The 21,617-nt window shown below is 39.2% G+C and overlaps 1 protein-coding gene across 3 annotated transcripts; it reads left to right on the forward strand.

Moving 5' to 3' along the window:
• Positions 1-139: 139 nt before the first annotated feature.
• kcnab1b (potassium voltage-gated channel subfamily A regulatory beta subunit 1b) lies at positions 140-21,500 on the forward strand. 3 transcript variants are annotated; one of them, XM_061295431.1, is made up of 18 exons: positions 140-1,661; positions 1,975-2,135; positions 2,750-2,924; positions 5,496-5,672; positions 5,895-6,361; positions 10,207-10,250; positions 11,336-11,373; positions 11,876-11,955; positions 12,222-12,266; positions 12,855-12,899; positions 14,530-14,573; positions 16,963-17,049; positions 19,423-19,508; positions 19,612-19,732; positions 19,809-19,903; positions 20,039-20,159; positions 20,309-20,397; positions 20,529-21,500. In XM_061295431.1, exons 5-18 carry the CDS (start codon positions 6,147-6,149, stop codon positions 20,616-20,618), a joined length of 1,200 nt encoding a protein of 399 aa, XP_061151415.1. In that variant the 5' UTR covers positions 140-1,661; positions 1,975-2,135; positions 2,750-2,924; positions 5,496-5,672; positions 5,895-6,146; the 3' UTR covers positions 20,619-21,500. The 3 variants fall into 3 exon arrangements, with proteins under 3 accessions (XP_061151415.1, XP_061151416.1, XP_061151417.1); XM_061295432.1 differs by having other exon boundaries at positions 140-983; XM_061295433.1 differs by having other exon boundaries at positions 140-960.
• Positions 21,501-21,617: the final 117 nt, after the last annotated feature.

The raw sequence follows: 21,617 nt of genomic DNA on the forward strand, positions 1-21,617 counted from the left end.
TTCTTGCTGAGTGCAATTTACACTCCTAAGAAGAGTGAAATTTCAGGATGGACCTAAAATGCACTAAACCCTTTTCGGATGAACTCATTATTATTATTATTAACTTGATTATCTTACAGTGATCCCTCGCTACTTTGCGTTTCGTTTATCGCGGCTTCACTACATCGTGTTTTTTTTTTCCGAATTAAAAAAACATTTAAAAGTCAAAATAAAACTTCTAAATTGAGGAAACCCGTCTAACCTTGAAGACAATGTAGTATTGCTCCAAATGTCTGATTACATTCCTTTAGAAGTCCGTCTTTGCGTGTTAGCATGATCGCGGATTAGTATCTTTCCGCTTAATCGTTAGCCTGCCCAGTACTTCTTGTTGCTGACCTTACATCGCTGATTTCACTTATCGCTTGGCTTTTGGAACCAACTATCCGCGATAAACGAGGGATTACTGTACTTTATCCCAGCAGTTGTTTTTTTGGTCTTCTCACGAAGCGTTCAATGCTGAATTGGGCATTTAGCGTTCGTGACATGAGAATTAATAAGTTCCACCAGGGACGGTTTGTTTACAAGGTAAATAAACGACTGAGGCCATCTTGGCTTGGCTTGTCTGCTTCCAGCAACACTTGATGGAAGTGTTTGAGTAGCGGGCTGCTTTTCCAGTAAGTGTGTTTAGCCAAGAAGAGCCGCTTCCTTCTTCCCGCCGCATGTTTTCTAGGCCCAAGGACAGAGAGGCCTCTGTTGCGTCCGTAGCCGTCGTCAATGGGTCTTACACGCTGTCCGCCGGCGTTCTCCGACTAAGGCCTCGTCTCTCTCTCGTTGCCCAGACTGGAGGTCAGAGTGCCAGCGGGAATGAAAAGACCGAAAGAGCCACTTCTCTCACTTCACCAAAGAACCTTTTGTCCTCCAACTGTCACCGCCGCCACTTGTCAATGCTGCGAGACGGGCACCGAATGTGACCAACTTTCGGTGATGTATAAGCGACAGCAATGGTCGGTCGAAAGTCAATGAAACGTTCAAATTCAAACTAAAATTTAACATCTGTCGCGTAGAGCAAAACTGTAGTTATTGTTATACGGCTTGGCAAGTGTGTTTAACGGAATGTTTATCACATGCTTGTCAACTATAGCTGACAGGAAAGAAAATGTGCTTCCTGTGCTAACGCTAGCGTGACAAACTTTTGCACTCTTAGTTCCTCTTCTGCTAAATTAGGTAAATTAAAACGAGGCAGAATCAAGTGTGAGATGCCGTCAAAAGAAGGACAAGGGTGAGAAAAGGTCAGCCCAAGTTCATTATGCTGGCTCTGGTGATTTGATTGAATCGCAAAGGATAGATTTTCGGGAGATATTGATGGTAAATATCTCATTAGATGATTTAGACCTATTAGTAAATCCCTTTTGCTACTAATCAAGTCTGAACATTTCGCAATCAGGCATGTCCTAATGAAATGGACATATATGTTGCTCAACAGTCAAATAAATTCAAAAAACAAACATTTTTTAAATTATTTTATGGCCATATTGAAAACTTATACATTCACCTTTAGGATAGCTGCGTTAGTTATATTTAAGTGTAGATTTATGTTTAGGTTACGTTGTTGCTTATGTTGTTGCAGTGTCACATTTGGTCCACAAGAGGGCAGACAGGTTCAAATCAGAACTGTACTCTAGGTTTGAGAATTATTTTCTAATATTGTATACAAATGTAAATACAAGTGCATTGGTATATTTATTTATTACATTCAAATGTGTTTTGAATTGTAAAATAACAAAATAAAAAAAAGATAAATATTTCAAATAAAAATGTAAAAAATAATCAAATTGTTATTAAATGTTGTTTTTTAAACTGGCTAAATAGGCGCACGTTTAATTTAGGAGGTAACACCATTTCATAATTTGCTCCCTGATAGTGTTACCAGAGCAGATTAACTGAATAATCTGCAATTTTGCTTCTTTTTATTTATTTTTTTCTGACGACGCACAGCAACGGATGTGTGCAGATATTTCAGACCAAAATATCCCCGTGGCTTTGCTTGGCTCTCCTCCCAGACGAGGTATTGCTGGAGCCGTCATGGATCCGAGCTCAGGCAGATTCCACCTTTGTCTTCATTTGTCCGTCAACTAAGAATAAAGGTGACCTCACAGGTATGGACTACGATTGGTAATACAGTCATGGCTCCTGCTGTGGTTGGTTGACATACGGCATTCCGTCATAGTGGTTAATCCTGATTGATGGAATAAATTAGATACTGTTTTACGTACTCAAGCCACGCAGGCATGGGATATTTATATTTACCCAGGTATTTATTTGTTGGGCTGCACGTTGTACTATCTCTCTCTTGCATGGCTATCCTTTGTGTACTCTTGACCTTAATGAAAACAAAGTACTTAACTTGGAGGAGACCTTGGATGAATGCATTCAATGTACGTACGTAAATGATATTTGAACCCTAATTTTTTTTTGTATTGATTTTCTTGTGCAGATAGCAAAACTTTCACAGAATACTCCGCAGTCTGTGTATTATATTAAAACAATCAATGGACAATACAACCATAAACTTTATTTATTCCATTTTGTTTCAGCTATGAACCAATAAAGTGAATAAAACTGCAAAATAAAATGGACCAACACCATGATCTAATTTGTTGCTGCATGACTTTGCCTTGACTTGACTATTCAGGTCACATTCTTACAAAGCATTTTGAAGATGATCCTGAAGGTAAATGATCCATGCCTACTGTGTACGTATGTATTTCAGGAGTGGGGGAGGCCCATGCTGGATTGCTGCTGTCACACTTCCATCCAGCTCACCAGGCAGAGGAGAAAGGAGCAACCAATGCTGGCAGTCCACAATCCCACCAGCTGTCCTCTATGAAGCTTTGCAGCCAGTGGAGCTTAGGAGGAGCTTTTTCCCAAGCCAATATGCTCTACAGGTACGCTTTGATCATATCCACAAGTTTTTCACTTCTTATTTGGAATCGTTAGAAGCTATTGCTATACATCTTAGAACTGTAAACAGAGAGACAATCCAAACTTTTATGCAGTGTCAAGCTAACGAGCGCGGCATCAAATCATTTTTGCGATTTGTTTAACCTCTGTTCTCTCTCTTTATTATTATCATTAAAACCGCCATACACACCATCTATTTTCCGTACCGCTTTATTGCACTCTACTAAATTCGACCCTCGGAGCATTTAGGCTGTGCTGCATCCCCTTTACAAATTAAAGAAGTAATAAAGTCAACATGCCTAAAGTCCAGACTCAAGTCATTCATCATAAATTGCATAATAAATGTCTTTCATTCTTATGCCTACGAACTTTGCGAAAATATATCTACTTAAAGATGGTTGGTATCTACCTACCATTGCGGAAATTTTCCACCTTACAACAACGAGGCGCTCTAAAGTGGCCAGGCCTGCTCCACATTCTTTGTTATGACAAAATGTGTTTTGCGGGCATCTTCTGAGGAGGCACACAACATGTACCGCACATGGAAATCACCTGCTGCATTGAGATAGACTTGAAAATGAGTGGGAGGGAGGTGGTGGGGGGGATGCGAGCTGTCAATGTTGATTTCGATCGCGGCGCGGAGGAAAAACCATTAAAGCTAGAAGTGATCCGGAGGAGGGATCGTTGGGACTGCAGCATCAGTGACGTCACACTCGGCTTGGAAAGGCTTTTGCTCTTAATCTCAACAGGAGGGTAGAACTGATAATGGGGGAAAAAAACTTGTTAGACACTCAGTAGGACGGGTGACATATTTTTACTTAGGCCGCAGAATGCTTGGAGTGCCTTATCAGGCAGGTAGGGAACCACATTTGGTTATTTGAATCGGCGTGCATAATAGTATGACATGATTTCTTTATATATATATATATATATATATATATATTTCTTTTTTTCTTTTTTTTTTTTTTATAAAATTATATATATATATATATATATACATATATATATATTTTTTTCTAATTTTTTACTGACATTGTTCAACCTCAAAGTATTTAAATTGAGATCACTTGTGAACAACATTTTAAATGAGTTTAAGATCTATGAAAGTATTTTGAGTTCAACTTGTTATCTAATGTATTTGACTGAAACATTGGCGGCTCTATCTAAGCTTCACTACCAGATGCTCTACTCGATGTGAGACATCAGGTCAGGTCAAACTGGCTTTTAATCTCAGTGCCCAGAATGCACATAGCATGAGAGAGTATGTGCAAAGTCACTGTATTTGTGAGGACTGTGTCTTGGCGCCAAAATTGACATAACTCGATCAGAAGGTCTCACTGGGGCAATTAAAGCAGAGAATTTAGCTTCTGGATGAATGTCTCTGTCCTCTGGGGACTCCACGCAAGAACGTAACGTCACGTTCTACTTGATGATTTTGACTGACACACTTTGAAATGGGATCGACGTTGAGAAGCGTTTTTAGCCTTGCAGGCGCTTGTGACATTAACGATGAGGGCTTGTTACACGTACACATGAACTGTGGGATCGGGTGACTAAATGCCTTCTTGGGTCAGTGTGATATATATATATATATATATATATATATATATATATATATATATATATATATATATATATATATATATATATATATATATATATATATATATATATATATATATATATATATATATATATATATATATATATATCTATATATATATACTATATATATATATATATTTATATATATATATATATATATATATATATATATATATATATATATACTATATATATATATATACTATATATGTTCTTTAGTATATATTTGTTATACTATATATATTTGTTATACTATATATATATATTTTATATATATATATATAATATGTTTTTTTTTTTTTTTTAGCCACACAAGCGTTTGCCATCATCAAACACAACCGAGAGGATATAAATAAAGTGCATTGGCCCTGGAGATATACAAGTGTTGAATGAAGCATGAAATCCTGCATTGTCGCATTACAGCTCAGTGGGGGGGAAGGAAAGTAAAGACGCCTTCGTCAACTGCTCACTTCATCGTGCTTTATTTCCCCGCGCTTTTGCTTCACTCCACGACGTGGACTCCCCATCTGCCCGTGTCTCTTTTGATTGGTACTTTTCAGTGAGAAAAGACCATTTGCGCAATGGGGCACAGATGGAAGGCTAATGTGAAGAGGTCATGCGCCGTGATGACAGATTTGGCATTTGCCCTCAGATTGTTTTAGTGAATGAGCATGTAGGTTATTCCATACGACAGAGGTTAGGGTTTTCCCGTAAATCAAAATGCATCAACTCTGTTTTACTTACACCTCCTCCCCTTCCTCCCTCTCTCTCTCTCTCGGGTTGTGTGGCACCACAGAGCAAAACACTGCAGTTCTTCCAGTCAGACTCTCTCCCTCAGACTCTTTACACTCGCCGCACGCTGCTCTTCGCCGTGTCCGTCCGTCCTCTCGAGCTGCCATGCGTCTTAGTTTCTCCTCCTCTTCCTCTCCCCTTGTCTTCCATCATTCCAGGGTCCTGTCATCATCAAGCCCAGCGCTTTCGCTTCCACGCTGGGGTTGCTGAACCCCTTGCAGGGGACTTCTGGGACCGGACGCAGCTGGTTGTGGCTTATCGGGTCTGACGAGACCTCCAAGGTGGACTCGCAGCAGCGGTGTCATCCGAGAGACGTTCACGACAACTTATTGCGTGTAAGGATTTGGAATTTTTTGCAATTTTGTGTGTGGAAGAATGTTTGGTTTCCAGCAGGAGAGCTTGTTGCTGTGTTTAGATGTTTGGCAATGCAGTGTTACTTTATTTGTGTTGTGGGTGACAGAAATAGGAACAGTTATTGTAACTTTGCAGGGATAAACATGACGTGTTGCTGGAAAAGATAAGTAGCCTTTCCTTTTTCGTCTTTCCTCACATTTTAGGTGGAGTCAGCATTTTGCAGGATCTCATATGTCCTCACGCTCCAGTCAGGATGGGATGGCTGTTCCATCAGTTTAAGTTCTCCACACCTCACATCACGCTCCTTCATTCCCTGCCTGTGACCTCCATATGAGATTCCACAACTGTGAGCAAAGCTGGCCCAGACGTTCAGCTTCACATCATCCTAAAAAGGAGCAGCTAGCCCGGCGTCGGAGCAGCTCTAGTGGCTGCGGCGTTTGTCGGTGACCACAGCCATGCAGGTGTCTTTCGCGTGCACAGACCATGGGCTGAAGGCCCCGCGCAACGGCGAGCACAGCAAACAGAACACCACCAGCCCCAACACCACCAGCCAAGCCCGAGCCCGATTTCGCACCGTGGCCCTGATAGCTCGCAGCCTGGGTTCCTTCACCCATCGCTACCATCACAATCTCAAGGAGTCCACCGCCAAACTCACCGGGATGAAGTACCGGTAAGCTTTTCCATTCTTCTTATCGAAACTGTGGAGTACTAAGTGGAATGAGTGAGAACATGAGACAATGTGGCAAGGATGAGATGAATATGGAGATGAGCACCAGGCGTTCAGTGGGAGGGTGTGGGTGAGCGGCCAAGTTGTCTGAGGAACCAACTGAATGTGAAGAAAATGATCAATTGGTCTAATACGTTTGTTTTATCCGCACACTTGTCCACACTTGTTGAAAAGGTACTTGGCAGTCCCTCAATTGAGCAGATGATTTACGTAATAATATAGCGCTAAGTGTAATAGAAGCCATGGGCCCAGTAAATAACACTTCTCTCAATGAGTGGGCTCTCAATTTTGAACTTGGCTTTTCACTTTCCACCATCTTTTGGCCCTAGTGAGTGGTTGGTCGTTTGACAAAAGAGGACGGCCAGAAAAAATTGGGAACCAGCTGATGAAAAGGAAGCAATCAGCAGAACATAACAAAATGTGCGATAAGCTTCTCACTCAATCTCATCTCGTTTCCATAACGACATGGGAACTGCAGCCCACCGCCACCCCCAAGCACGATGACGATTCGTTCTGTTGAGACCAGTGATGGTTTGAGACCTCGACTGGGGCCAGAGTTTTTGTCAAAGGCCTGTTTGGTAGACAGGACTTTTGGGGCCCCTGTTGTTTTCAATCATTTTGGTGCCATCATGGTATTTTGTTCCACTGCTAACTAGATGGTAGTCAGACCTTCCTAGTATAGAAGAAAAATCTATTTTCTCAAAACATTTCAAGTAGTTAAGACAAACATGAGGGTGCAACAGTAGAGCGAAATGTGAGCACACAAGCAGCAATATCAAATGCCACCCGTTTAGCCCCGCCTCTCAAAGGCGCAAACTTTATCAAACAATCTCTTCCCTATCCCTGAAAATCAAAAAAAGGTTCCATTTCTAAAAATATTTTCCCTGACAGACACGCTTGTAAGTGTTTTGTTGGTATTGACTTGCTGCCCTGCCTTCCGTACATAAGCCAATAATGTACTTGCACTGGATGTGTGAGACACAGCGGGAGCATCCGAAGGCGTAGGAAGTCAAAGCAAAAGAAGATGCTGAGCATAAACTAATAATGCAACCACCTGCAGCGTTTATGGTTGTCATGACGACCCCAAAATAGTGCATCTCTAACTGCAGGGTCCTTCACGAGCAAACCTTCCGTGGCAGTTTGACCTTTTCTTACTCATGGGAGGATACACAAAGTTAAAAACAGTCACAAACATGACGGCGCAGAGAACCTAGGCTAAACTGAGCTCCTCCGCAAAATAAAAAAAACTTGTCAATCAGTCAAGATGGATCACTTCAACATACTGCCTTGAAACCGATTACTACTTTCCTACTAGCCAGGTCTCTGGTGCCATATTGTGGCATCTTAAAACATTATAGAAAGGGCATAAAAACACGAATAAATAAATAGATCAATAAATACCCAAGCAAATAAATGAATAAATTAAATAAATTAAATAAATTAAATAAATTAAATAAATTAAATAAATTAAATAAATTAAATAAATTAAATAAATTAAATAAATTAATTGACTGGTGTTAGAACACTGAGCATTTGAGCTGCGTTTATGTGAGCCTAGAGCAAACAAGCCTCTCCTAATACCGAGATGTCCTTCGTCTCGGTTAAATTAGCCAACACTTTCGACACATTTTTGCATTCTAATCGAAACACCGATTGTTTTATTCGAGCGTGATGGCTTTCGAGTAACGTCAACTCATCCTTTCTTTGTAGAAAACAGACTGTAATTATAAAGATAATTGGAAACCAAGAAAAAGATACAAAACACGGCAATGATGCTTTGAGAATATAATGATTTGGACTTGTGCACATTTCGTTGGTTGGAATTTATTATCTGTTGCTCATCCATTAAATAATTTTAAATGTATATACACATTAGGGGATTTTCTGACATACTTTCTGCGTGAAGGTAGGTGGGGGGTGGGGGGCTGAATCTGAAATTCACAACACAGTGAATCAAGCACTTCAGATCTGCCCACATGTTCTTCAATAAAGAATCAACCCACAGGCCACCAGCTCTGAAATGCGGGCTACTCACTGTGGAGAGCTTCGTAGCTTTTCCCACACACATCATTTTATCGTCTTTGTTAAAAAATGTTGAAGTGAGATGCTTTCAATATTTGTAAGCTACAAAATCACACAGTCAACAGCTTGGATTTGAAATGATCCGTTAATGCCTTTCTTCTTCAGACCTAAACCCTATTGAACATCTCCGGGGGCACCCTCAGACAAAAAAAAGCAGAGGACTCTGTAATTCACCATGGAACTCTATGATGTCATCAAAAGACTTCCAGTAGGTGGAAGTAGGGGCCCCAAATATTAGTAGTTGCACAAAATATCATTTTGGATGCAATTTGGACATTTCCAACTAGGGGTGTGCCCACTTTTGTTCTTTTCAGGCGACACAAAACGTTTTAATTGAATCAAACTGTCTGATGGACTTCCAATTGTTGCAGTCTTGGAAGTGAACACAAAGAATGCTGTCACATTTCAAGCATGCGCACTGTGCACCAGCCTGTAGGCAGCCGCCTGTCATTCTCTGTTTGCCGTTCTTTGTCATATAGAATGGACTTGAGGTTGCCATTTGCAACCCCACGAGTCTGTTGCTTGTATCTGCCCTGTTTCCTTTTAGTTAGGTTTATTATCTATTCATTTCAAATAGCTCTATTTCCCCACAGCTTATTATCTGTTGCAATTGAAGAGGTCTTTCTCCCTGCTGGTTTGTGGTGCCCGTTAGGGAAACGTGTGGGAACAGAAAAGGCGGGTGTTGGCTCATCCTTTTTCTGCCCATCAGTGTTTTGTCTGCAATGATTTATTTACCTGACAAAAAGGTAATTATTGATTTGAGTAAGGAAACTGATGAAAACATTTTTTTTGCAAACACATTATACAGTAGGAGGCAATTTTTCCAAAGATTTAAGAGCAATAACTCAGCAAGATATTGATTTATTAGCTCGATGTCGACGTTTGAATGGAATCATGTCGGAATAGAAGCTCCATACTGGATAGCGGCTGGCTGGCGGGATGCTCATAAGTGGTGACAGGTTTTGTGCGAGTGGGCGTCTTCAAGTGACTCATTTGTCATCTTTCTTCAAGGCTTCTTTGGGGCAGCATCCAACCATGAGAGACTGAGGCGCAAGTCATTAGATTGAAAAGTTGTTGATGTCTTAAGTCTGCACAGTCAAGTTGTCCTCCAAATGTCCAGAAGTGCTTACGTTTTATCATTCATCATTATTATTCATGGCATTTTGCTAGGTCCACACATTTGACTGCTTCTAACATTTCTTTCACAATAAAATTCCCAAATGTAAGAAATATTTGACATATTTACCGCCTTTGACTACATTTATTGAATGATTCATTCATGATATCTTGGAATTTACAAATTTTCACAGTACAATTCCAAAATGATGAGATTTTTAAATATTTACATCCTCAGATACTTTTTAGAAGTCACACACTGACACACACACACACAAGTCAGAGCACCCCATTTATTATAGATCACAAAGAAAGGAGGCCTCACATCCAACTTTCCCATGATATTTCCCAAACTTGCATTTGGGTCTGTCTGCTTGGTTTACTTTTAATGAGTCAGATTTTCTTATATTCCTCTCATTTAATTAGAATTTTAATTTTGGATCTTTGGATTATCATCAAGGCAGACTGTGATAATGACATGACCCAATCAGTGCAACACTGATGCTCGACAAGTGCTGTCACATGCAACAACTAGCATCCCGGAGAATTAAACACAAGTGACATTAGTCATATTCTGTTTCCCTCTGCAGGAATCTTGGGAAATCTGGTTTGCGTGTGTCCTGTTTGGGCCTGGGTGAGTACATTTAATTAACGTTAGAGTGCACATGTAACGATTTCACGAGCAGTCAAGTGCAAATTTGACTTAAGGGAGAACAAGGCACAGGCACAGAAGTATTTTTTTTTCTCCTCCCATTATCGTTGTATCTTATCATCTCGTGCATCATTCATACATATTGAATGTAAGACAATGCAAATGTGTTCCCAAGCTGTTATTTCCTTTTTAATATTTGATCGGTAGTAGTGCACAATTATTGCTCATCAAACATTTATTATATATACGTGTGTGTGCCAAGGCGCCAAAAAGGCAGCAGAGCAGCAATGAAATGCTCGCATGTTTTCCCACTACTACTGACCCAGAAGCGCAATTTTTGGCAAAAATTCCGAAAATATGATTGGTCATCATATTGTGCAGTGATATTTGAAGGAATGTGGCCACAACACACCAAAACAGCGGAGCACTTTTATTTTTATTTTTATATACAGCACCGTTGTATTCCCAGAAAAATGTGACATGATTTGAAATCATCCTCGGGATGATCTCCTCGGGAAATCAAATATGTACAGCACCCCAACTTAAGTTTTTTTTTTTTTTTTGAGCCAATGTATTTGTTTTGACTTGAAGTATGATTGGCCCATGATTGGAAAAAATATTCATCAAAATCATTTGGACTGCTATTCAAATCATGATTAATAAACACAATTATTAATTGATTTTTAAAACATAAACATTTATCAACTTTAAATATAACTTGAAAGATGAACTAAAGAATTCATTTCTGATACGCAAAATGATAATATATCATAATAATAACAACCATGAAAAGCAATAAATGCAAAGCTAGTTGAATACGTGCATAAAAATTCCTATCATCGATATCATAAAACATATATATTAAATGTGAGTAATTTCCCTTCTGATGAATAAATGGAGTTGACCTCAAAGCCAGCATGTGGTTAATTTATGCAGATTCTTTTTTTCTTCCTCAGTCAAGTCTAAAAATAAACATGACATTCTAAAACATGCTGTAAAGCCCACCGGATTAAACATTTGGCTCCGATGGTTTGAGCATTTTTTGACATTGTTGTGTGACTCAACAGGCACGTGGGTGACATTCGGCGGTCAGATCTCAGACGAGGTAAGACATCGTTTCAAGTTCCATCCTTCAGCAATTACGTATAAGCCACCAGCAGATGTTCTGACTCATTCATTATTCCACCCAAGTGTAGCGACTGAGCTCTTGTGACACCCAATTAAATGTCCGCCATTTGGCACATTTGTAAAATGACTTCATTGACAAAACACCAAAGACGTGAATGGATGCCTGTTGTTCTTGTGAACTCAATTGAACTGAGGAATGGATAGAGATTGTACGGTAAACCGACGGACAAAACTTGAAAATATAAATTATTCACAAACGCCGTCTATTGAGTTTAGCTCATTCGCGCAGGGCTCCGATTAGCTGAAGGGCAAACGTAATCAGCATGCAGCCTACAGACTTGATGATTAGTTCAATTCCCGAGGGAATTTCACGGCCCGTCTTTTTGAAGTTTCTAGCCGAGTGGGTGGTTGCGAAATACCCATGTGTTATTAAAGTGCATTCAAGTTCATAAGGGGAACCCCATCGTTGTGTGTGTCAGGTGGCCGAGCAGCTGATGACCATTGCGTATGAGAGCGGGGTCAACCTGTTTGACACTGCAGAGGTGTATTCAGGCGGGAAGTGAGTGATTGTTTTTATTTTTTTTGGCACGATTTAGCGATAAACCAGATTTTATTCATCTCACAATGTATTCCTAACCATTATGATCATGTTTTTTTTTTCTGACTCTGTAAATAATGAGCAGGAATAATCTTGCGATTATGATGTTGTATATGTAGGTAGTTTGCGCTCTCGATATTAGATAAGAGTCGAGCGCTCAAATAAATGGCTTGGATCTAATCATCCTTTCCATCTTTTGTGCCCCGTGGTGTTTGGTTTGTTTACAGAGCAGAGATAATCTTGGGAAACATCATCAGGAAAAAATGCTGGAGGTAATGTATATGCCGCGGAGTCGTAGGCATTCCCAATCCATTTTCAAATTAACATCTGCGTGGAATGGGTTGTTTACATTGTTAGCTATTGAAATCTGGCCTTTCTTTGACACAGCCAGGAATTGCGTTCCCATGCTGCCAAGTTACCATTTGTCATCTTTGTTACTCATTCCAATGCCTCGTTAGAGAACATGAGGTTTTAATCCAAGAGGATTAATTACACGTTTAACAAATTTTGTGTTGTCTCACTCATTCCTCAATTTTACTTTTACAATTGTTACATTTTATTTCATCTCTTTTTATAACTTGTAATATGTTTTTTTTTTTCTCTTGAATACAGCACAGGCAAAATTACATTTTGACTAAAATACTGTTAAAGAATTCCATAAAAGAGGTTATAAAAACATGAATCATTAATTATTAACCATTTGGAAGAAAAAGTGATATTGTCGCTCATATTGCTTTATTCTTCTAGCCTACGTTTATGGTTGGTTATGTTCTTGACAAGCATAGTGGAATCCAAATTTGAGAGAATAACATTCAAATCAATTGGTCATGGTTTTCAAACGTGTGTTTGACTTCCCTTAGGCGATCCAGTCTCGTGATCACCACAAAACTCTACTGGGGAGGAAAGTAAGTGTATGTGTGTGTGGGTGTGTGTGGGGGTGTGTGTGTGGGTGTGTGTGTGTGTGTGCGTGTGTGTGTGTGTGTGCACGTGAGAGCATGACACCAATTTTTTTAATTTTATTGTTTTTTTTTTAAACCCACAAGTAACATAAATTGTCCTCACTTCTTCTTTCTATTGTTTGCTTTTGCTGAAGTCTGTGCTCAACCTGTATTCGTCACATTTTTCTTCTTTCCATCACATTATCTAAGGCAGGTCATCACACTATACAACTGCAGCAAGTGGGTCGGTCAAATTAAAAATAATAGCACGGCGGCACCTTGAAATATAAATACCCCGGATAAGGAGATTTTAGATTAAGGCTGCTGCCAATGATTTTAACTCACTTCCAAGCAAGCAGCTGTTTGCTAAAATGCTTAAAAAAGAGGCTTCAAGTTGTTTGACATTTGAAGTTGGTTGTCAAACTAAACAAACAAAAACTAAATAATTACTTATTTAATCAAGCCGCATAACTCATGAAAGGCGAAGAAATAATTGGAAATGCCATATATGGGCTAACAATTGACTGCATAAATTCTTTACCTTCTGTAAAGAATGGCTAACAGCTTAATGAAAGGATGACCTGGGCGAATTAACAAATTAAACTCGTAAAATAGCTCAAGGCTCCGCTGTGGAATATATTTAAAAACGAGCCACTTAACACCCGTTGTACTCTATATAGTTTTTTTTTTTTTCTTTTGATTGAACTCTTGCGTTTAAAAGTTAAATGAGCCACGGATACTTGCAATTATCATGACATATTATGCTTGGACTACACAGTTATTACCCAATGCCAACTAAAAGGAAAATAAATGGTAATAATGAGCACTTATAGAAAGTATAAAGCTCTCCAACAGGATAGAGAAGCATTTAAGGTTTCCCTGCAGAGTAGCTGCATACGGAAATTGAACGTGCATATCGAATTTCAATTAAAGCGAAAGCAGGTTGGAATACTAATGTTGTTCTCAGTGTCGCCGTAAAATCAATACTGCAGCTTAGGCGCTTTGTCTTAAGGTTGACTTACTAAACTTGTGTTTTTCTTTCTCCACGCTTGTCGGCTTTCATCTGCTTCATTATTTTATTTACGGAGAATATAAAAAGTGTACACACCCCTGTTCAAATGACAATTTTTGTGACATAACACTAATAGAAATTAAATAAAAGAATAAATCAATTAAAATAAAATAAATTATTATGACCCAACACACTTAAAGTGGCTGATTTAACCTAAATCAAGTCTGTTTGTTCTAGTCAACTTTTCTTGACATTTATTTTTTACTATGAGAAGCCTCGAGGATTTTTGCTGGGACTGACTGCTGTTTCAAACTGTTCATAATTCATTACAGTTTTTCCAAAAGCCCGCAACAACCCCAAAGCATGAACAAGGCACTACCATGCTTCACTTAAGTCATGTTTGCGCCAAACATCCTTTAGCAAAAAAAACTTTGCTTACTTGGACCATAACATAGTATTTTTGAAATGAATCATCTTAGTCTCATTTTCCTCTGCAAAAAAATGTTTAACAGGGGTGTGTAGACTTTTATGTCCACTGAATGCTCATGTTTGTGTTTTCACGTATTTCGTTGCCTCATTTTCTAGGGCTGAGACAGAGAGAGGCCTCAACAGAAAACACATCATTGAAGGTGACAGATGTTCTTTCCTCGATTTGTCCTTCACGACACCCCATTACTCCGATCCCTGTTGGCCTTTCCTGATTTTCTTCTTTTTCTCTGCCTAACTCACCTCATCTGTCTTTCTGTACACTTTTGCAAGTTCCAACCTCCCTGATGTCTGTCCTGTCTGTTCCGAGGTATTTATAGGAAACAATGACTGCATCCTGCAGTCTGCAACAGCTGTCTAAGTGAGAACAGTGTGATGAAGCAATAAATTGATTATTAATTAATTAGGGGAATTTAATGGCATCTGCCGTTCAATTTGTGGGGGAAGTGCTTTTTTTTTATTTTAAATTATTACTATTAGTTTGTAAATAGTTAATGGGACATGAATAGATATTACATATATTCTTGTAATCTTGTCTTGTTATGAGTTTGGAATTCGGACATACTAGAGAAAGAAATATGGGCAAATTTGAAATGTGTGCAAAAACATTTCTCTGAAAGTTACTTGGCACTCTGATTTGAAAAATATAGTAAAAATGCCAGTCTCAGTATGTATCTACAAATGCAAATCTGCTGATACATTGCTTTTATTGGGCCACATAAAATGTGTGCAGGTGAAAAATGAAGTGTCATGCTAAGTGGAGGCATTTTCTATTCAATACATCTGACACAATTTCAGGATGTGATGGATTATTTTGTTCCCCTGGTACTCATTAACCCATGATTGCAATGTTTTCAACTTCACTTCCACATACATTCCCAATCCTCCTCCTAACATGCCTTCCAGCCCACTGCGCATTGCACCTCTCGCAGTGACTCAGCTCTGACTCCCGTGATTAGCATTCACAGCAGCTACTCCAACTTTCTCCTTCAAACAAGTGAGAGTTTCTGTGGACGAAGCATGGAGGACATTCAAGCGCCATTGTTGAGGGTATCTTGGGGTAGATATGCTAGTGACAGTCTGAAACATAATCTTAAAGCAGCAAAGACCCCAAGGAACATGCTCATTAGGATATTATGCAGAGGTGCACAAATGATACTATTTTTAGTCACTGAGGAGATTTAGGGGTGGGCGAGAAATATTTTCTTCCTGGGAGGAGGGCATAACAGAAAATAATTGACATGTATTGCTACGGACCTCCTAAATTTGAATGCTTCTTTATTTATCGGGAAATATTGAATAAATTGTCTTGGAAAATTTATATATGTTTAGCTGTGGGGTTTTTTTTTAATACTTTTTTTGGCTCTGGTGAATAATATTTATTTATGTATTTTTAATTTATTTATTTAATTTAATTTTCTTTCTTATTGGATCATTTTTTATTTTATTTTTTTACCAGGGGGGCACCCAATGTGTGGTCGGGAGCCACAAACAGCCCCCGTGCCGCATGTTGATTAACGCTGCCTTGGCCCTTTGGTGGTTGATCAATTAAGCACCAAATTGAGTTTTGCCCTGTGACTCAATGCTTTTAATGAATAGCACAAATGAGCAGTGCTTGAAGTCTTTCTTGGCATCTTCTCTGAAATGTAGCCCAGAGGAGACAATGATTCCTTGACTAAGTCATCTTCTCAAAAGACACTTTTGTGGAATTCAAATCTATTATTCATAGGAGACACCAGAATCTTTGTTGTTCCACATCATGGTCCAAAAATAGCCTCCCCATCACAGCTACTTAAAATAATCTACAAAACAGAGGATGGTGCTCACTTTGATGGTGCAGGCTCAGATTAGGATTCATGTTTTGGGTGTTTCAGATTTGGGGAATGTACAATGGAGAGTGACGGTGAAATCTCCATTGGGATTAGTGGCTGCCGAGGAAGCCTGCGGCTCTAATCTGCCTCGCACGCTCAAACGGTGGAAACCGCAGATGCCGTTTGCCGTGACTATCTATTAATTTACTGCCCTCATTTGTGACAGCTTTTCATCTTCCATCTGTTCTTGTTCGCGTGTGAAATGGGACATACGTTGAATAGTCTCCTGACATCTTCTATAGTCTGCTTTATTTAGGAATAAGGAATATTAGTGAGCCCTTTATTTGAACAATTATTGTTGTTGTTTTTCCATACATAAAGTCTAAAATTTTTGGGTCACCCAAATTTTGCTGTTTCCATCCAAACACCGTTTTATACAAATATTATTTATATGAAGTTTTCCACATATAAATTGTTGAATTTACTCAATTTCATTTTGTCGTGGTTGCAGAAAATAAAATCATCTGGATGCAGATACAAATTATGAGTAGACTTAACTACACAAATTCAATTGTTTACTTTTTATGTTTTATGTCAAATATCGTATTTGTATAAAACTGTGTTTTGATGGAAAGGGCAACATTTAGGTGACCCCAAAATGTTTGTTTTAGTTGTATGTATATGGAATTGTATCTTCACTACGTCTGTGTTCTCACTCCAGGTTTAAAAGGCTCTCTTCAGAGGATGCAACTAGAGTACGTGGATGTGGTTTTTGCCAACCGACCAGACAACAACACCCCCATGGAGGGTAAGTGCTTGCTGGGTTGGAGTGAGTTCAGTCGGCAGTTGGTCGAGGCTCAGGGCGGAGACAATGCGCATTGTCCTGCAACTTGAGAAGGTGAGAAAATAGTAGAAGAGCCTCACCAGATCTGACAGGATTAGCATTTGAGTAGCATATAGCTATCTCTGTCACACATCCACGCAGCTCCACTAATCGGACAATTTCGCTTCGACTCTCGTCCTCTATTTTTGCCCACGGGTGTCACTGTCTTTCGGTCTCGGTGGGATCAGCACTTTCCACAGGGTCTCCGAGCCCTCCCTGTTCTTCAGAAGCAGGATTATCTGGTCCCCTTGGGGGAAGCTGGTGTATTTTTGGGTCAGACTCTCAAGTGTTGTATTCCTCCAACGCTCGGTGGTGCCTTCACCATTCTACCATCCCTTCCGTTGCTTTACCACATGAATGTTGGTACCTATTCTCCATTATTTGTTGAAAAATTCACCTGTTGCATTGTGCTCAGGCCAGAGCCCCGTCTAATATAAGTAGATTCCTTTGGCGCCATCTTGTGGCAACTTTGTGCCAGGGACTTCTCTTCGATTGTTATGCTTTTCAAAGGTGCAGTTTGGATTTGTATTTGCTTCTGTGACTTTGAGTGTCCCTGACTCTGTGCCAGGCAACTCATGTTCCTCAAGGCAGCAAAAAGTGATGTAATGGGGGCAAAGTCTTTGTTCGTTACAATCGGCGCCTTTCTTCTCTCATCACTCTCCTTTTTTTTTTTTCTTCTTTTTCTCTTTACCCTTGGTTGATCCTTGATCTAGCTTTCAGGACAACAAAGACAATCACTGCCCTGATCCAACAAGCTTGACAGGCTCCATCTATCTTGACATCTTCTTTTTTTAAGGCACTTTATAGTTGCACCTTTCGCTGTGAGTAATGGCATCGTATAAAACCGCTTTTTAAAAGTACTCTCGTTACGGTATCAATGATGGGACAGCACCTGAGGGAGAATGAAAACAAAAAGCATGCATCAATGTCCAGCTCATTCTGTTGTTTTAATAGACTGTCTAGCCTGCAGTCAGACTCCTCGTCATTTTTATTTGACGGACCCAAGTGCCAGAACATTGACTCATTCAATTAACGTAATGTGAGATTATGCCAGAGAGAGGCAGATGAAGAGACTGAATGAATAAAATCCATTATAAATCATCTGCATTCGCAAATCAATCTGCTCTGCCCTGAGATTTCGCCGGGGATTCCTTTCATCAAATCCATTACAATAGACGTACGTATTCAAAGACTATTTTGCGTTACGACTAATCACACATCTTTGGAGTGGTCCAGGATTTTTAAATTAGTCATCATGAATTTTCACACTTTAAATGTACTCTAGATACGCCATAATTATTCATCGCCGGCATATTTTTCACATTTCATATTCTCATTGCCAGTCATTCTTTTTTACACCCCCAATTGTTGTTATTATTTTGATTAGGAACAATAAAGAAACATTCTTGGAGATAATCTTGACTACACTTCAAGGTAATTTTAAAAAAGTATATATTTACTGTATATATAATCTATAAATAATCTTGATTACACTTAAAGGTAATTTAAAAAATATATATATATCCTATAAATAAAGAGATGGCAATTAGGGGTGTGTATACTTTTACTACACATTAACTAGATTAAGTATTGCATCTTATTTTTCCAAAACTATCGAGCTACTTTTTTGAAAAGCTTTGTATCATCAGTTTGAGTCCATAATGCGGTTGTCACTTTTTCAAAATATCACCCACAATGTTCTTGTGTGATGATGACTGCTGGATATCTCACCTAAAAGCTACAAGGACATCTGTTGTTGGCGACATCATTGTGAACCTGTCGGAGGGATTCGTAGATATAATTGCGGTCCAAGTTACATTTTTTTAGTTTGCGCCATTTGTTTTACATAGAAAGAATATTCGATGAACAGGTTTTACAATTTTCCGGCTCTATCACTCCCCATGTTTTGGGAGCTGTTATTCGTCCTCCCACCTGCTTCACCCACCCACACACACAGACTGGCACGCACACATTGAAGATAGACTCGTCGCTTGCTGAGGCACATGATGGCCCAGAGGGAGAACTTCTGATGAAAAGAAAAAGAACCACTTTTTTTTTTTTTTTTTAATCATACCCTGCTGTGTTCTCTTCTCATACCGATTTTCAGAACTTGCATCCAATTGCCACCATGGCAGATGGTTTATTAGTGCATTTAAAGGTCGATTAGAGACAAAAGCAATATCATATATATTTAACTCCCCTTGGCTCTTTTGTTGTCTTCACGAAATAGTTACTTTGTGCGCACAATAAAGAAACAATTTATATTTAACATAATGTCCCTTATACATGTGCGTGTAGAGATCGTGAGAGCCATGAGTCATGTGATCAACCAGGGCATGTCCATGTACTGGGGAACATCACGGTGGTCTGCCATGGAGATCATGGTGAGTATTTTGACGCAAAAGCAATTTTAATTTAATGTAACACAAAACAATTGCACATGCATAGGATTCATTTTTAACTATTTAATTCCTTTGTTTTATTTAGGAGGCTTACTCAGTGGCCAGGCAATTCAATCTCATTCCGCCAGTCTGTGAACAGGCTGAGTATCATTTTTTCCAGAGGGAAAAAGTGGAAACACAACTGCCGGAGCTCTACCATAAAATCGGTAGATTTGGCTTTAATTATCTTCCCTTGAAATTCTTCATATTTTTCACCTCGACCTATTTATTGTTTCATCACAGGTGTCGGTGTGGTCTCATGGTCCCCTTTGGCCTGCGGCATCATCACTGGCAAATATGACAATGGGGTGCCCGAGTCCTCCAGGGCCTCCATGAAGGTACAGGTTGAACTTCATTTTGACCACCAGCCTTGTTCCCAAACAACGGGTACAAGGATCTAATGCCGTTTAGTGTGAGTTATCCTAATCTGCAGGTTTTTTTTTTTGGTTTTTTTTTTAAATCTCATTTTGAAGCCATACCAGTGGTTACGGGAGAAAATAATGAGTGAGGATGGAAGAAAACAGCAAGCCAAGCTGAAAGAAATGGCTCATATAGCGGAGAAGCTTGGTTGTACGTTACCCCAACTTGCTATCGGTGAGAGACTTCATTATTTTTAAGAACTCTAAACTTCATCTTCCAAAATTGCAATCCCTGCAATCTTTGCGTTTGCAAAATCAAAAGTCTCCCGCCGCTTTGATTTCCCTCACACGATTTAACCAAGTTGATCCATCTGTTCTTTTCAGCATGGTGTCTGAGGAATGAGGGTGTGAGCTCAGTACTGTTGGGATCCTCCAATCCAAACCAATTAACAGAGAATCTCGGAGCCATTCAGGTTGATTTAAAATCTCTATTAATTCCAGTGGAATCTTCAAAATTCATAAACCATTCAATTCAAAATAATTTTTCCAGGCGAGTGTTGTCACTGTTTGATCACATATTAAAGCAATGCTGTGTGAACTCTAGGTGATTCCAAAGATGACAGCGGGCATCGCCTCAGAAGTGGATCACATACTGGGGAATCGCCCACACAGCAAAAAAGACTACCACCATTAGGACAACCTGACAGTCTCTGGAAAGTGTATCAAAGATCACACATACAGCCATGGCACAACAACTAGTGCCCAACTTTGCTTGTGTGGCCCTGTGTGTGACTGTGTAAGATGTTCTGCTTGGTTCCTCAGCCACTTGTTATCATAAAATGAGATCCTCAGCAAAGAATGCATGCTTACGTACAACCATGGCAGCGGGCTGATGCGAGGGAGAAGATCCAACGTGATCATTTATTGAATTATCCATCTGTTCCCAATCTATGTGCACAAAGTCAAGAGTGGAGAATAATGCAATAAATTCTGTATGATGTGAAGAAAATCAAGCAGCATCATTGCTGTGCAGTGAATACCTTAACGTTAAGTTGCATTTGTTTTTTTAAGAATTTTGCCTCGCTAAATGTTTAGGAGGTGTTAGCAACATGTAACCTGAGTAATTGAGCCTGGCCTCAGCAGACTGGATGCTACGGCGCATTTTTTTTTTTTTTTGCATCTCAAACTGAAGTGTCAGTGTGATAAATTGTCCCTGTATAAGATGAACTGAGCTCAGCTTATATATTTTCCAAAACAACTGTGCTGTTACTGATTGTAATGTGTTTTAAACAGTTTCAACCATCCTCCAAAAATGTTGTTTTACCTTAACATGTTTTTATTTCGACTCTTGTGGTTAAACATTGTCAGGGTTGTCATGATGATGAATCGGAGAGGGGAGCTTTTAAAGCCATATAGGCCCTAGCTAATGAAAACACACATTACATACACACGCTGCGCTCCAAGCAGTTTGTTCCAGAAGCCATTTTACTAAATGGCTCTTTGTTTTGCTCTGTTCATGTGTATTTTTGGCGTGATTCATCAGCGTTGTACATAGAAATAAAGAGATTATAACTAACTTGTGCTGTTTTTTTTTTTTAAAAGGGACAAAAATTGTTTTAAATTTATGATGGAATCCACTGATCCGAACCTTAACGGAAATAGCCCTTGTTTTATGATCAATTTTTATTTATTT

This window comes from Syngnathus typhle, linkage group LG13 (genome assembly GCF_033458585.1).
Source record: "Syngnathus typhle isolate RoL2023-S1 ecotype Sweden linkage group LG13, RoL_Styp_1.0, whole genome shotgun sequence".
NCBI classification, from domain to species: domain Eukaryota; kingdom Metazoa; phylum Chordata; class Actinopteri; order Syngnathiformes; family Syngnathidae; genus Syngnathus; species Syngnathus typhle.

What these genes read in the sequence shown, in the direction of transcription:
- kcnab1b (XM_061295431.1), top strand. Translation starts at nt 6,147, where the DNA reads ATGCAGGTGTCTTTCGCGTGCACAGACCATGGGCTGAAGGCCCCGCGC. An exon ending in TGTGTCCTGTTTGGGCCTGG is followed by an intron (nt 10,251 to 11,335) that starts GTGAGTACATTT and finishes GTGACTCAACAG; the next exon opens with GCACGTGGGTGACATTCGGC. An exon ending in GTTACCCCAACTTGCTATCG is followed by an intron (nt 20,160 to 20,308) that starts GTGAGAGACTTC and finishes TGTTCTTTTCAG; the next exon opens with CATGGTGTCTGAGGAATGAG.